The sequence below is a fragment of the Dromaius novaehollandiae genome, chromosome 1, assembly GCF_036370855.1.
Source record: "Dromaius novaehollandiae isolate bDroNov1 chromosome 1, bDroNov1.hap1, whole genome shotgun sequence".
Lineage (NCBI taxonomy): Eukaryota > Metazoa > Chordata > Aves > Casuariiformes > Dromaiidae > Dromaius > Dromaius novaehollandiae.
Genome location: NC_088098.1, coordinates 123,633,368 through 123,649,164, shown reverse-complemented (window position 1 = coordinate 123,649,164; position 15,797 = coordinate 123,633,368). Strand labels below are relative to the sequence as shown.

The 15,797-nt window shown below is 37.6% G+C and overlaps 1 protein-coding gene across 2 annotated transcripts; it reads right to left on the bottom strand.

Annotated features, from left to right (window-relative positions):
• Positions 1–1,276: 1,276 nt before the first annotated feature.
• On the bottom strand, positions 1,277–14,944 carry FUNDC1 (FUN14 domain containing 1). Of its 2 annotated transcripts, none has more exons than XM_026097992.2 (5): positions 14,661–14,933; positions 12,633–12,789; positions 10,657–10,732; positions 3,822–3,950; positions 1,277–1,921 (listed from the first exon to the last, which is right to left on the bottom strand). In XM_026097992.2, the coding sequence occupies exons 1-5, from the start codon at positions 14,689–14,691 to the stop codon at positions 1,844–1,846; spliced, it is 471 nt and encodes a 156-aa protein (XP_025953777.1). In that variant the 5' UTR covers positions 14,692–14,933; the 3' UTR covers positions 1,277–1,843. The 2 variants fall into 2 exon arrangements, with proteins under 2 accessions (XP_025953777.1, XP_064353384.1); XM_064497314.1 differs by lacking the exon at positions 1,277–1,921 and adding an exon at positions 2,949–3,060 and having other exon boundaries at positions 14,661–14,944.
• Positions 14,945–15,797: the final 853 nt, after the last annotated feature.

Here is a 15,797-nt window from a genome sequence, read left to right as displayed (position 1 = left end):
TCTTAACTAAACCCTTAAACCTTGCAGGTATGCATGACGTGTTTCACGACTTATTCAACTTGGCCAGAAGCATGCATATGAATTTAACCTACAATACAGGCCTCTGAAGTCAACAGATGCATGGATCTAAATATATACCAGGCCACTCTGCCAAATGCCTTTCATGTAGAGTCCATCTGATGGACATCCATCAGATGTCCTGTACATCAAATGTTCATGTCCAAATAGCACTAGTGATTCATTAGCACCAGATGTACAAGTGAACACGTACCCAAGAGAACCTGCATGAGAAAGACTCAATTCCACATTAACTCACTGGTGCAGTAAGTCACTCACTGGTACAGTAAGTCACTCACTGGTACAGTAAGTCACTCACTGGTACAGTAAGAAGCAGAGAAATCAGGAGAAAGCAAACCACATTTTCTTGGGTGGGAGGATTCTATTTCTAAAAGGTTCACAAGTTTGAAAGGGAGAGAAATGCATGGAACATTTTTTAGATTCCCAGCTTCTTTTGAGTAATCTAGTAACAAATTACTAAAATGACCTGAAAAGCCTACTTCAAATTTTCCAGCCTATCCAGAGTTATGCCTCCCATCCCCTTTAGAATCTGTTTCCTGCTTTGATCTGTGAAAAGACAGAGGCAGCAAACAGAGCAGATTAAGACCCATTTGCTTTCCCACGTTTCAGAGGAAATAGGCATTCTTCCAATAAGCTAACTGAAGCCAATCTATATCCTAGTGCTTCATAGCTGACACCCTGGACATAAGTCAAATTAAGTGACAATTGTAAAAAAAAAAAAAAAACAAAGAAAAAAACAAAAAAAACCCTGTCTACTTTGAGAAGAAGTAGAGCAGCAGTAGAGGTAAATACCAAAGTGAGTATCATTTCCAGCTAAAATGGACAAAAGCAGCCTTCAGTTCATTCAGGCTACGTTGTACTGACATGCTACGAAGCACGACAAAGTACTACCACTTGCAACGTACTCAAACAAAAACCTCAACGCTCCATTTTACCATCTGCTGAAGTCTGAAACATCCTCCATGAATTACTAGGTGTAAAACGATTAGGCATCAAATCATTGTGAAGTCTGCATTTGCAATATCTGTTTACTACAGCTGTATCAATGAATTTAAGCATGACTACACATTTGGGAAAAATAACATACATACATTTACTTAGCATAAAAATATCACAAATATCTTGGCAAATACCTCTATCCCATGCCTATATGTTAAAAAATGAGACTCTTATTCTCTAATGTATACAAAGGCTAGACTCAAAGTTGATTTTTGCCTTTAATAAGCTCATGATTCTTCGTTATTTAATACTCTGTAAAAAGGTATTACAGATTTATAGATTATTGCAGTGACTTCTAAGGAACATGGTCAGCCAGGAGGCTGAAATTACAATATCATATACATTAGGGAGTCATTGATACTATATACTGCAGCATGAAGAAAATACTTTTAAAATAAACAATATTTAATTGAAAAAACAGAAATGGAGCTTTCCTTCTTATAATATGGTTACTTATCTATATTTCAAGAATGACATTTTAAAAATGCTAGATCTTGAATGGTCATAGATAAAGAGAGTCATGATGAAGATGAAACAGTTCTGCCCAGAAATGCTATAAGGAGCACATTGCACAGTTTTTCAGCAAATCCTGGTTTTGCCAAGCTTCAAAAGGCAAAAGCCTAAAATGTAAAAGCTTTCAAACTGTCTAGCTAGTCCATTCGTCTTGCTCTGCAGGGCCCAGTGACCCACACTGCTTTAAGACAGTGCGTCACTGCAACTGTTCTTTGCTGACGTCAAAGCCATCAGGAAGAGACAATTCAGGTCCTTAAGATGCAAGGCCTAACAGAAAGCCTCCAACAAATCCACTGGACACCACGATGTTCTGCTTGATAAATTCTGTTGACTGAGAAGAAAAATAATTTGTAAAAAAATTGAGTTTACTGCATCTGACTGTAACATTTACTAACGTAAACATACTTTTATCACAGCTGTCTGGAAACAGGAATACCAAAACTATGGGGGGAAAAAGCAATGTGTTTAAAAACATGTAAAATAAGGAGTCTGAGGCAACTGCTGGAGCCAGTGGAGAACAAATTGACTCTCAGCCATCTTTAACAATACAGTTAACATAGGAATTGTCATAGCAATTCCATGTCAATACTATTCTTTTTGATTAAAAAAAAATATATACATACACTACAAACTCCTTTGGCAAAAAAAAAACCAAACTAGAAATGAAATCATTACCATCATTTCAGTTTTAACCACATGAAAAAAAAATGCAAAAAGGACTAGTTTTTGGAAGACTAAGGCATTGGAAAAAAATACACTTCAGTTCTTTATAAGCCAGCTTCCTAATAACTTAGCCTAACAAAAAATGCTTCTGTACGACAACTTTTGTATATATTTCATAAAGTAATAACACAGGATATAACATGTTACATCAGACACATGCATCTCTACCACAATGTGGCAGACATTTTGTAAATCCTTTACTTCAAACACTTTAGATTACATACTAGTACATATTAGAAAAAAAACAGTATGGTAACTTGAAAAACAAAATCCATCTTGTCCCACCCATTTCTGCAGGGAAATAGAACAGAAGTGGGTAAGCTATTTGGGGTACCAAAGAAGTTAGAAAACCATCTCTCCCAAGTCTCTGCTTCAAATTCATTTTAAAATATGCTAGTATTTTGAAATATAACTTAAGATAATTCTCAGCAATCTAACTGTAACTCCATACAAGTTAAACCAGAGGTACTGAACCATAAATTTCAGAACATTAGTTTAGTCTGCAGCACATTTCAATTAAGGCTTCAGAGTAACAGAGAAAAAAAACTTAGACTGACTATATGACATGTGAAAAGTATGTAAAAACAGGCCAAACATCTGGCCATCCTTACATTTTTTTAATGATGAAAAGAATGTCTTCAAATGACAGAATGAAATGGCCTCAGTGACACTTGGATCAGTATCACAGACTTGCCCTTTTCAACCTAGTATGTAACTGACAGATTCTGAAGACAGACATTCTTCTAACTGTATAAAAATGAGATAAAAGATATAAATATACAATTCTAGTTACAAAGGGATTATAGCTTCTTTCAAAAAGAGAGGTCAATCTTTCCTAGTCAAGTAGTTTTGTGATCAGCAGACTAAGAAGATCTGCTTTTTATCTTTGTAGCAACTATGTTTTAACCACAAAAGTCTTAACTTTTTACCCCATCATGAGTTTACTGGCTTTCTCACTAGTCACAGGTCTGTAAAAACTAACTGGCAAAGCCAACTGTAGTCTCTAAGCCATATACTGACTGTACAGGTCAGTTGTAAAAGTGCAGGAACTTTGAAATTTGCCTGTTATCTGGTAGAAGTGAACAAAATACAAAGTTAAATGAACAAAAGGGAGTACAAACTGATAAACAGTCAATATTACGGAAATTTCCATGCAGCTTTAAAGCCACGAAGTATCATGGTAAATGCACCCCACTTTAGATCCTCTTTCTGAAAGGAAGAGCAGTGAAGGGCAGGAGTATAATCAACCAGAGGCACAATAAGAAAAAAATGCCACAGATGGAAGTTAAATTGGGAACTTAGGTACAGCAAATAGGCAGTGGGCTCTTCTTCAGAAAAATCTAGCTTTTTAGAAAATACACAATCAGCAGACTATTTCTGATGCTCTCCCATTGTAATCAGACTTACGGTTCCTAAGTTTTGCACTGCACGTTGCAGCTAATCACCACCTGCAGTGGAAGGTTAGAAAGCTAAGCTGTTAGAAAACAGTTTATCAGCTTAAGGCTTACCTCTTCAATTAGAGTATTGATTTCAGGGGCTGCCTTATTTGCACGCTTTTTAAGCTGTTTTTTTGCTTTGTTTACATCTTTTTCAACTCTCTTCCAGTCGACTTTTACATATCCACTATGACTAGCAATCTGGAAAAATAAAGAGTGTTTAACACAACTGTAGTTAACATTTTAAGAGTCAAAATACAATATCTTAGCACCTACTAAATTTCTTAATTTTTTTTTTTTTTGTATTAGAGATACATGAAAAGACAGAGTGCTCCAGTTACAACTACAACGGGCCCTAAGCTTCAAGCACTAAAGTCTTCCACAGTAACAGCAATTATAATTAGAACAAGCAATGGCTAAGTTCAGTAGACTTATTAATTTCATAACTTCTCCACTGTGTATTTTATAGAAGCTTTAAATAAAAATATTAATAAATATTTACTGTTACTTATAGAAAATGGAAAGAGAAAAGCACATTAATAGGACAACTATAAAAAAAAAATTGTTTCATTTTATCTTCTTTCAGGATCATGGAATTCTAAGTTGTGACAGGACATTCCAGGCTCATCAGAACCTTCCACAGAAATACTGAAAAACATTGTGTCTTTTATCATTTAAACTGTCCAACAAATGAAGTATTTGATACAACAGAATTCTCATATTTTCTACAAAACAAAGCTGGTAAATAAAAAAATAACATCACCTATTTAGAGCACAACTCCTGTAATATTAGTAAAATGGACGTGTTTTGGAGATTGTTCATACCCATTTAAACACAGACTCCCAAATGCTTCAACATCATCCATGAGACTTTTAGCATTTAATCCATCATCCCAACACTTTGCCTTATTTGTTGCCAGGATCAAATCTTAGTAAGACAAGTAAGATATTATGTTACTTGACCCATGTGGTCAGTCTCACCAAATGCCTTAAGACAACTCACAAAGGAAACACGTGCTTAAGTGTTTATAGGATCTGGGTTTACAAAAAATATTCAAGGTAATTTAGTGAAACTTCAGAGAATGGGTGAAAACAAACCATTAATGGAAAAGACTGCAGAAATTTAACAGAGAAACACAAAAATTGTGAGGATAACTGGTAATTTTAATTGCTAGCACAAATAAATACAGGTAATTACTTTACAGGTAAGTAATTTTTATACAAAAAATCAGTATGAAGAGTGAGCTTTCTCAGATCATTCTTAAGGTTTGGCAAATTCATGTAATTTATGTAAGAACATTCTATGTAAATGATACAAATTGTAAATAAAATTCACAGCTAATCAAGTTTTGTGGAACAGATCTTTATGTATACAATTTAATAGGTTTGGCATAAAAGGAAATGTTTCACATCACTTAACAGGCACTGAATGTGAATTTTCATATAGTTCTTTTTTATTAAAAAACTAAAATTAGACTAGCTAATTTATTTGGTATTAGTCACAATAATTAAGCAACATATTTCACCATAAATTAGAATGCCATGATCCTTAAAGAAACTAAAATGAAACAAGAGTCAGACAAGTTTTGTCTGAATTTGAAATGGAGTTCCTGAAAGACCAGATGTGTAAGAAGTTACATGTCAGTTTCTATCTTTGCACAAGATTTAAAAACAAAATTTGATGGAAAATAAAAACTGCATTGGATAAATGCAAAATCAACTTATTAAATATTATAAGCTCCTTTGCTTCCTACCTCAGGATGCAACAAATTCATTGACCTTTCCTGTCTAATGCAAACCCATTAGTCTATGCAGGCACTGGTGGTAGGTGGAGATAGCCAATTAAGGAGTTTCTGTGCAGTATGAAAACATGAAGCAAGTTTTAAAGCTGTACTGGTTATGCATCCAGTCACTGAATGACATACTAAGAGAAAAATGTTATATGCTGGAGTAATATTTATTTTATGAATTTAGCGAGACTAACATAACACACAAATTTCAAAAAGGCCTGAGTGTTGAATTGGCATCTTCTAACTCACAAGACTGAAATTTAAATATGGACATTTATACAAAGTTCAACACAATGTAAAAAATGCTAATATATTTGCTTGCTTGAAAATTGTAATAATAAAAAAATATAACCAAGTGAACTTGGAAAGAAACATTTCACTAAGACTACTCTAATTTAACTGGAAATGTTTCAGTTATCCATATAGCATAAGGATGAGGCAGAAGTTTTTAATTAAGCTCTGTTTAGCCCTCCAACAGTTACAACTTATAGTTGTAGCAAAACTCCAGTTTACACAACAAAAGTTACACTACATTTCTCCATGAACTGAGTAGCCAAAATCTTAAGTTCTGCTTTTGAGTTTTTGTATACGTGTATAAAATAACCAATAAAGGACAATGTTTTGAATATGAAATATATAATGGAGAAAAAAACCCTGTACTTCCCTGCAGTGATAGTCAGAACCAATGACACATCAACTTTGGCTGCAGTCCTACTAAATACACAACTTCGTATACAAGCACAGAAACAGTCCCACCAAAGTCAAATGTCAGTGAGACAAAACCTGCAATTTTTACACTCCAATAAAACATAAAAAAGCTCTTACCTTACCATTTAAGGTTGCTTACAACAGTAAATTCACATAAACAAAAATCTTTAAAATTCATTAATATTTTTAAGCCTAGCTCCTACAATAACAGAGATAAACTGGAATAATAATATTCCATTATCTTTTCCATACTTATATATTCTTGAAGAGTCATATAGGTCCCATTATATATCATATATCCCATTAATAAACTATTTTGGCTCAAGATCTCTATGAACTGTTGAAAATAATTTTTTTAAAAAAACCCTGCAATTAAAAAAATACATCAGTGCAGGATTACTAAAAATATTTGTATCTTTCCCTACAGTAATCAAAAAACCCAGAGAATCTAAAGGGAAGACCTCAGTCTGGGATTGATACTAGAAAGACATACAAATACATTGTTGTTATTAAACATCATTAAGAGAATGCAAAAAGTGTATACAGTAAGAAGGGACAAAAGAGTTTTAACTTGCTCAAAAGCAAAATTTCTCCCACACTAAAACAGCCCAAACAAGCACTGAAGCTACATGAGCACTCATTGTGTTCAGCTGCTTAAACATCATACAGAAGCAAGGTATACTTCTAGGTATCTTCCATTATTTAAATAAGCAGCGATCTCCACCTCACTAGACCAGTTGCCAAAACAAGATCTCACAAACCTCTAACTTCAATGTACAAAGAAGGGACTAAGAAATGATACTATTTGCTAATTTATTTATTTTTAAGAGTTAAACTCCAGAGGATCAATCCTCGGCCACTACATTTTGGCATAGCTCCACTGTAACCTATCAAACTACTCCAGTTTACAAAAGCAGAGAAGCAATGCCCCTCCATATCAAGGAAAAGCCTGCCAGAAGTGGGGCATTTCTTTAAAAGGCAAGCTTCCAACTATCATTTGTTTTGCCTATTCCACTGAATGTTCCCTCAAAGTCTGCACACATCTGTCAAGCGAGATACTCAACACAAAAATGAATACAACCCTCTTTTTTCTTATTAACCTCCCCACCAAAGCTTGTTGCTCTCACTCCACTTCACTGAGATGCCACACCATCATCATGACATGGGATCACAGTCACCAACAAACACCTGTACAACATATAGCCAAGCATATTTTAGTGTTTATTTTGCTTCTTGTATTGTTTGCAAAGATTTTTTTAAAGTTAGAAAATAATTTAATGAAGGGTTGAAGTGAATCTATCTACAGTACCTTAAATGGAATGAGGCAAAATATACTAGTGAAAGCACAAATAGCTGAACAAAAAAAATAATTTTATGATTAAATAATAGGTAACACAAAATGGAAAAAGCTGCAATTTGTCTGTTGACTGAGGAACAAAAAGCAGTGAAAGCATCAAGGACACATGAGTTTAAAAACACAGAGAGAACAGGCACTGATTAAGAACCATTGTTTTAAAGTAATTCATTATAGCAGAACCACACTGAGTTCATACCTCCCTACTCTTTAGAATCTCACTACACTGCATGCTATAAACTGAAAGCTATATAAGGATTTAGGTTAATATTTAGCTTGAGAAATGAATTATATTTTCTTTAGTATGTTGCATGGGTATTGGCCTTATACCAGCATGTTAGAAAAATTATGTCTCTTTCAATAAAAAAGGATACTTAATTAATCAAATTAAGCTATTGAAAACATTCAGCACGTAAGATGGGATAAGATAACAAAATCTTGATTTAGAAAAACAATGCAAATGCTTTAATGCAATTTTTATTCTCTTCGTACTGAGACTATTTTTACTTAATCTGTATTAAGACTGAAAATTTTCTAGATAATTTATGAGCATCTGAGAAATCTTTTTGTTCCTTGGACAACTTGACACTCCAAAATACATTGCTTCTAATTTCCTACTAGATTTCTTGAAACAAAGTCATTGCATGCTGAAGAAAAATATGCTTTTTATATTTCAGGTCTGCAAGCTTTTACTGAATGGGCTTTATCCAACAATCTTGCCTTCTGTAGTCCTATTTCTAGTTTCAGCAAGTAACTACAATACGAATATTGCAAACAGGAATACAAATGAAATCTGCAACTTCAGAGAAATTTACAGATAAAAAGGAGGTTCTAATCATGCTGAAATGGTCCTCTGCTTACTCAGGGGAAGCGTCAAACATGTATTCATAAGGAAATTAAAATCACAACGTGTGATCTTTAAATGAAAAAATTAAAGACTACAGAAATGTAATTGCACTGTACAATTTATGACTCAGCTTTAAAATGCAAAACATTTGAATTAAAATGAAAGACCAAGGCATTTACTTCATTCCCTTTCAACAGAATCTGATCTTACTCAATTACAGATACAGACAACTCAATCAAAATACGCAACTCATTTTTCCCTCTTAGATAATACTCCTTTTCAGATATATTATAAATGAGACCAACTAAGAAAACAGATACTCATAAATGCAAGGCAAATTATTTTATGTAAAGGGAAGTTCCCCAAAATTCACAGCTCAACAAACAAAGATCCTGCATGAATAATGTGTTTTAAGCAATTTCTATTCTCCACTGTCTATAGGTCTTAGCTTTAACTTTTCGGCTTCCTGTGGTCAACGACACTGCTGAAAGATCTTGCAGGCAGTATTCTGCCTACTGCCAGTAGATTGCAGGCCACTGTTCTGCACGCTCTGCGGTGATTTACTAGGTCATATTTAGATGAGAATTTTCATTAAAAGAATTTTTAAGGCCATTAGCATGCTATACAGGAAGACAGATTCTGATCTTTAAGTCTCCTAGATGAAAAGCATTTAAATACTAAAGTACGATGAGCAGTTACAAGACCACTGGCTAGATATATAAAGATTTAAATCTTCATGATCCAGAAATAAACATGTGCTTAAGAATTCCAGGGTACTCAGTCAAATTGATTCATTTGCTGGCATAGCGCATTTTGCCAAAATTTACATTCACATGATTCTAAACCATTTCAAATTCAATACCCTTGTAATATTATCCCTATGTTTAGATACACGCCCAATAATTAGTGATTTCCAAAAGATTTAAAGAGGCCATCAATGCACAAAAGGGTAGTGGAAAGAAAACTACTACTCCAAAGATTCATATCAAAATGATTCCTCTTTGACTCTTTACATTCGTGCTGCTTTGAGTAATTCAGAGTAAAATAGGCTTAATACCTGTTGAAAACAACTCAAACCAAACAGTTCCAAGAACATACATTCTCACAAATAGCTGCTGCAATTCAATTACTCTTTTTCTGGAGGTCTTAAGAATTTTTTGCAGAGAAGACAATCATGAAGGAAGTAAGAGTACCCACAACTGTGATATTGTGATTCATTACACAGCAGCACACAGAGGTACTATACAAACCATCCTGATTGATGGTTGGCTGTAACCATCAAGGGAACAAGTAAAAGTGGGACAGGTTTTTCAGAAACATCCAGGGCCATGTTGACAAGGATAAAAAAAAATTATCTTTAATGCCATCTCAAAAAAAAAGGTTTATTTTTTTGAATGAACCTAAGTAGGCACCACTACTTCCTCTAGAATGATTTGAGGAAAAATGACAAGCCCACAGATACTAAGACATAGAAAACGCCAGTAAAGGAATCACAAATTACTTGGCGACCTACAGAAAGATATGTAAAACTCTCCTGCCCTGAAGCCTCTTAACTTAATCTAGTTTGTGAGCTTTTTGGAAATGCACACTCCCCTAACCACAATATTTGATGAAAAATGTAAATGGTCACACTAGATGACACCATTGTAAAATTTTAGACTTGAAATTCAGTAGAACAGAGGAATGCAATGAAGGTATCAGAAGTCAGCACAGGTTCAGAGGCTCAATAGATATATAACTAGTAAAGACAGCACAGGGAGAAAGGGGAAGAGCATGGTTCCATAATGGGACCAAAGCAAGTCTTCCAGGCAACTGCCAAAGAAGCCTGCTTCTTAAGGCACTGATAAAATTCTCAAACTATTTCAGAAAAAAACCAGACTAAATTCCTTGATCTTTCTAACCATAGATTTACAGGCAGTTCCTCTATTCTGGCAATATCAAATCACATACAGTATCTCAGTGTCTGCACAAAGGTTTCTTTTGGCTTATTACAAACTACTTAATAGACTTGAGTAGATTTTGATTTACCACTGATTCTTGGAAGTGTCTCTTTTGCACACAATATTGCAGCTGAAATGGTAAGGTTTTGACTGATAAGACTATGAAGATAGGAAACCTTCCTACTTTAGTTTTACTGAGCAGCTGAGTTTTTCCTATTGTTTAAATAAGTAACATTTTCCAACTTATAAAGCGTGAAATTCTACATACTTGAAGCAGAAGAAAGCCACCACCTACTGCAGTTGCTGCAAGCTTTCCGACTTTCTGGAACAAAAATCCCGCACACCTTAGGAGAACAAAACAAACAAAAAACCCAGTCCAGTGAAGTTGTCTGCTGAACAATGCCACACACCAGAATTCCCAATGATAACTATTACTACTAAGTTTTTGGTTTAATAAAGCAAGTGTTTCATTTCACATTTAAAAATTTTTAATCGTTAATACAAACAACGTTTAATAACCTCTAATGCAAGATGATATGAATAATAGTTAGTAGTTCATGGCTGTCTGATGGCCCCTTTAAAGTAAGCTTGGGGGCTCCAGGCTCTGTCTGTACATAACAGCTATATGTTATTGTTATTAAATATACCAGCACCTTAATAAAGCACAATATAATAATATAAAAGTGCCAATGTAATTGTAACTATTCCCAAGTGGAAGGGGAATGTCTTATATCACCATTTATAGTAACTACACAACCCATAATTTAACCATTTCAGGCAAAAAAATTACATCCCTACCGAAAGAAGGGGGGAAAAAAAACCCTCTGTGTGTGGACATGGCCCTGGTCTATTTTTAACAGAAGGTGGCAATTATGAATTCAATTTCTTCTTAGTAGTCTCCCAACACTTCCACATCAAACAGAGGACAGCACAGATATCGATATCACAGAATAATCTGGGCAGGAAGGGACCTCGGGAGGTCATCTGGTCCAGTTTCCTGCCCAAAACAGAGCCAACTTCAAAGTCAGATCCAACCTCTAAGCTAAATCAGGTTGCTCGGGGTCCTACTCAGGCAAGTGTTGAGTATCTCCAAGGATGACAGTTCAGTAATTTCTCTGGGCACCTGTTTTGGTGTCTGACCTCACACACGCACACTGTGAATTTTTTTCTTCCTGTATATGAACAGTGATATAAATAAATAAGATACACACACACACAGATACAAAAATATACAGTTTCCAGATCTTTCAATAAGCCACTTTTAGGGATGGCAGACTCCCATTATTTATTCCCTAGAAGTTTCCAAGTTTATGTTTATGTAACCTTCTAAAAATCATCTAACTTTCTAAAAATAATTTTAAGGCTAAAAAAACAAGTAAAAAAAAAAAAAATCAGATTGTAAGCTAAATATGCTTACAAGTCCCCAAAGTTGTACTGAGTCTGTGCATGACAGTTTCGCTTTTAGTCTGTTTTACTTTCTAGTTCTTGCATAACACTATTTTAAATGGTGTACTACCATAATGTTTTCTGTTTTTCACTGAACTCAAAATTTTGAAATAGTGGAACAGACAAATTCCAGTCAAATACCTCAACTGGATGTAACTGACAGGACTGTGGCCATACTTTGCAATTTAAGTTCTCATTTTACTGTCTACCTATTACCATAAATTCTTTTAGGGTAACTCCATTGCGGATACATCAGGGTATCTCTCTTCAGCTAACAGGAGAGTACAATGTTAAGTTGTTCAAAATTGCTCCAGTTTAATTAAGAGAAATGAAGTGTCTCTATGAAATGGGTCTCTTAACTAAAGTGTATTCTGCCACATTTTTTTCTTAATTTCTTTAAAAATTATAGATTTTTATAAAATATATCCTAGCCATAGTATCATAACTAGGTCTTCAAATCTATACTAGTAAAGAAATATGCTTTTCCATACAAACAAAAATTATATACAGTAATTTTCCATTTATTCCTTGAATTTTTATTGTTCTGACATTTATCACAAAAACTGGTAGGAGTTCTCTTTGATAATAGGTGTGTTTTACCAACACTACAAAAGACTTTAGAATGATGAGCCAGAGTAATGAGTTAAGAAATTGTTCACGTACAAATAGTCTTGATCAGTAAAAAAGGAAATACTATTAGAGAAGAAAAAATACATTTATGTTTCAAATAGCCTTGGAAAGAGACCTTTCAAGAATAGTGAAACATCTGGCAAGCTATGAAAAGTGATGTTCTCTCACCAGCCAGTCACTCCACCCATTACAATCTGCGTAGCTACAGAATATTTTTCTGCAATTGGTCCCGAATTCCGGCCAAATACACGATTCCACCAATGGTGACGCCTGGCATATTCTGTTAAATCCAGTACTTCATAAGAATCATCATCACTTTCATGCTCTTAAAAAGAAAAAAAAAAGAAAAAAACTCAGTTATGCAGTAAACCAACAGCCTATGTAAAAAACAAGCAGATTAACAGAATCATATTTGGTATTGGCTGTCCAATACAATGGCTTAAACTGCATCATATAGGCTATCTATGGTCCAGCAGTTAACCAAACAAAGCATTTTAAATTTTATGCCATGAGGCATTATAATCTTAATGCTGAGAAAGAGAGGATTGCAGGGAAGGTCTAATCTACAAAATCCCTGAGTGGCATGGAAAAGATGAGTAGGAATGTCCTAAGTCTTCAAGTACAGCAATTAGAGGGTATCAGATGAAACTAGTAGGCAGCCACTTCAAAACAAAACAGTGCCTTTTTTCCCCCCCCCACCCAGAAAAATCCTGGTTAACCTGTGCAACTGCTTGTTGTAGGATGCTGTAGATACCAATAACTGATGTGGACTCCAAATAAAAGAAGGACAAATTAAAGGAAAAAATAAAATCTACCAAAAGCTATTAGACACAAAGGCAACAACTGTGGCTAGTGAGTTCCTGAGCTGAAAAATCATTAGAAAGATTCTAAGGAAGTATCATTACATGCTTACCCCGTAATCTTTCTTAGCTCATCCTGCAGCTGATGGCTGTCAGAGACAGGATGTTGGATTTTGATCTGACACAGTACAGTTGCTCTTGTGGTCTTAAGCAATGAGAAACCAGTCTAACTTAAGAGAAAGCACATGCATCTTTTCTACACAGACCAAAGTTTTAAAATATTATAAAGACTGGAGATATAAACATTTTATTATGAATTTTTAAAATTCCTAGAAGTACAGGTAAAAGGATAGAGGTTGCAAGACATACACACATAGGTATGAATACTGCCATTTTATTTCCACCTAAATCTTCTTTGGTATTAAAACCTAAGTTCCCCAAATAGCAATACCCATAATGCTATGAAGCTAGTTTCATCCTTTCTGTTCAGCTTTGAGGTATCAGATGCAAATAGCTCACCTTCTGTAATTGGAGAAGAACATAAAACTGTGATTATTTTGTAGACCTTTAGTCATGTTAATTCTGTCCCTAAACTATTATTATTTGACCCAAAATTCACGCAAGTGTAATACGTTGTGTGGCCAATAGTAACACTTGAGTATTTTCTGCTGATACATAATATCCCCTTCCTTGCATGACGCACTATTATGCTCACCCGTCATGCCAATATAATTGTACCTGTGCAAAAAAAGGGTTTCACTGGACATACTGTGCCTCTATATAATTACATACAAATATTTAGGCCTCTATATGTTAAAGACGTGGAGACGAGGGAGGCTAAGGAAACCGCTCCCAGTTTCCACAGCGAACCTAGAAAGTTCAGCCCCGCAGCCTTCCAGGCCCCGGGCTGAAGCCGGAGCCAGGCTCCCGCGAGTTCCTGCCTCCTCTCTGCTCCGAGGCTTCTCTCCACACCGCGTTTTTAAGCCGGCAGGAGCTGAGGCAACACCCACGGCCCTCGCCCGCGCATCGCCGCCACTGAAAGGCGATTTCAACGCCGGGCAGAGGCGGAGGGGGTGCTGCCCGCCGCGAGCGGCCCCTGCCCGGCCGCAGGGCGCCGGCGAGGCGAGGCCAGGCAGCGCGGGCCGGCCACGGCGACAGAGGCGGGGCCGCCGCCCCCCCCGCACCGGGCCGCGCGGAGGGGGAGGGGCAGCGCCCGGGCCGCCTCCCCCCGCTCCCTCCCGCCTTGGCAGCGGCGCGGGAGCGGGATGGGGACGAGGCTGTCCCTGTGCCCCAGGGAGGTGTGGGGCGGCCGCCGTGCCGCCTCCCCTTCCCCCTGCGGGGAAAGGACGGGGCGCTTCGCCTCGGACGCGCCCGAGCCCCCAGGGAGCTCACTAACCTGAGGCGGTGCGGGACCGCCGCGCCGCCATGTTTGCTGGTGTTGACAGCAGAGCCGGGCCTGAGGCCGCGCCGCTCCGCCCCCAGACGGCCGCTCTGCGCCGCCAACCGCCGCTTCGCTCTATGCTCTCCACCAGCCGCGGCGCCGCCCCCTCTGTGGCCGCCAAGTGACAAGGCGCATGCGCCCGCCATCCTTCCCCTCCCCCTCCGGGAGCGCGAGGAGAGGCTGGGGGCTCTACCCGAGCCGGCAGCGAGGCGGGTGAGGGGTGGGTGACGTCATGGGGCAGCAGCGTTCGTCCCCCTCCCGGAGCCCCGGAGGATTGTGGGCGTTGTAGTTCGGCGGGGGCGGCGGGAGAGGCGGGAGGCCTGGGGGAGGGCGGCCATTTGGGCAGGGGAGCCTGGTGGCGGTGGTGGGTCTCGGGGGGCACCCCTCACTGACAGGCGGGTGCTGTGGAGCTTGATTTTCCTGCTTCTTGATGTTGACGATGCACAGTTGCGTTGTACCCCTTTCTCTCCTTACCTGTTTTTTAGAAGTGGTGAGGTGGGTTTGAGACCACGGGGGGGGGGGGGGGGGGGGATAGTGACACTCCCGGCCTGGGGCTGTCGTGTTTACCTGTTCCCCTGGCCATAGACAGGGAGCCAGCCCAATGCGGTAGGGTCTTGGCACCTCTGTAGTCCTTTCTTTGCCACTTTGACTAGTAAATAAGCCTAATATGGCAAATCAAAACCCAGCCTTAGTGTTTGTCTTTGGTGTTAGTAGATTTGCAGGCATCATCCCAAGGGCAGCATGACCCAAGAATAATTAAGGCCAAAAGCAAGAGGCCTACCTCAGTAGTTAAATTTCTGTGATGCTGGCCCAGTTAATTAATGGCTCGGTTTTCTTGCTTATATAATGGAAATAAATCAGACATACTCACCTTTGTGATATGTTTAAGGCCACAGATAACCAGTCTCAGAGCAATTTTTACCATGGATTAGAAATAAAGTAACTGCAATAGCCATTACTTTAAAACTGGCCACAAACAGCTTTAGAGTTCTGTGCACAACAGAGGCTTTTCAAAATATTTAGAGACAGTGTCACTGTTTTGAAAAATTTAGAGACAGTGACTGTACTGTCATTGGTGCTGAGTGGCCCATA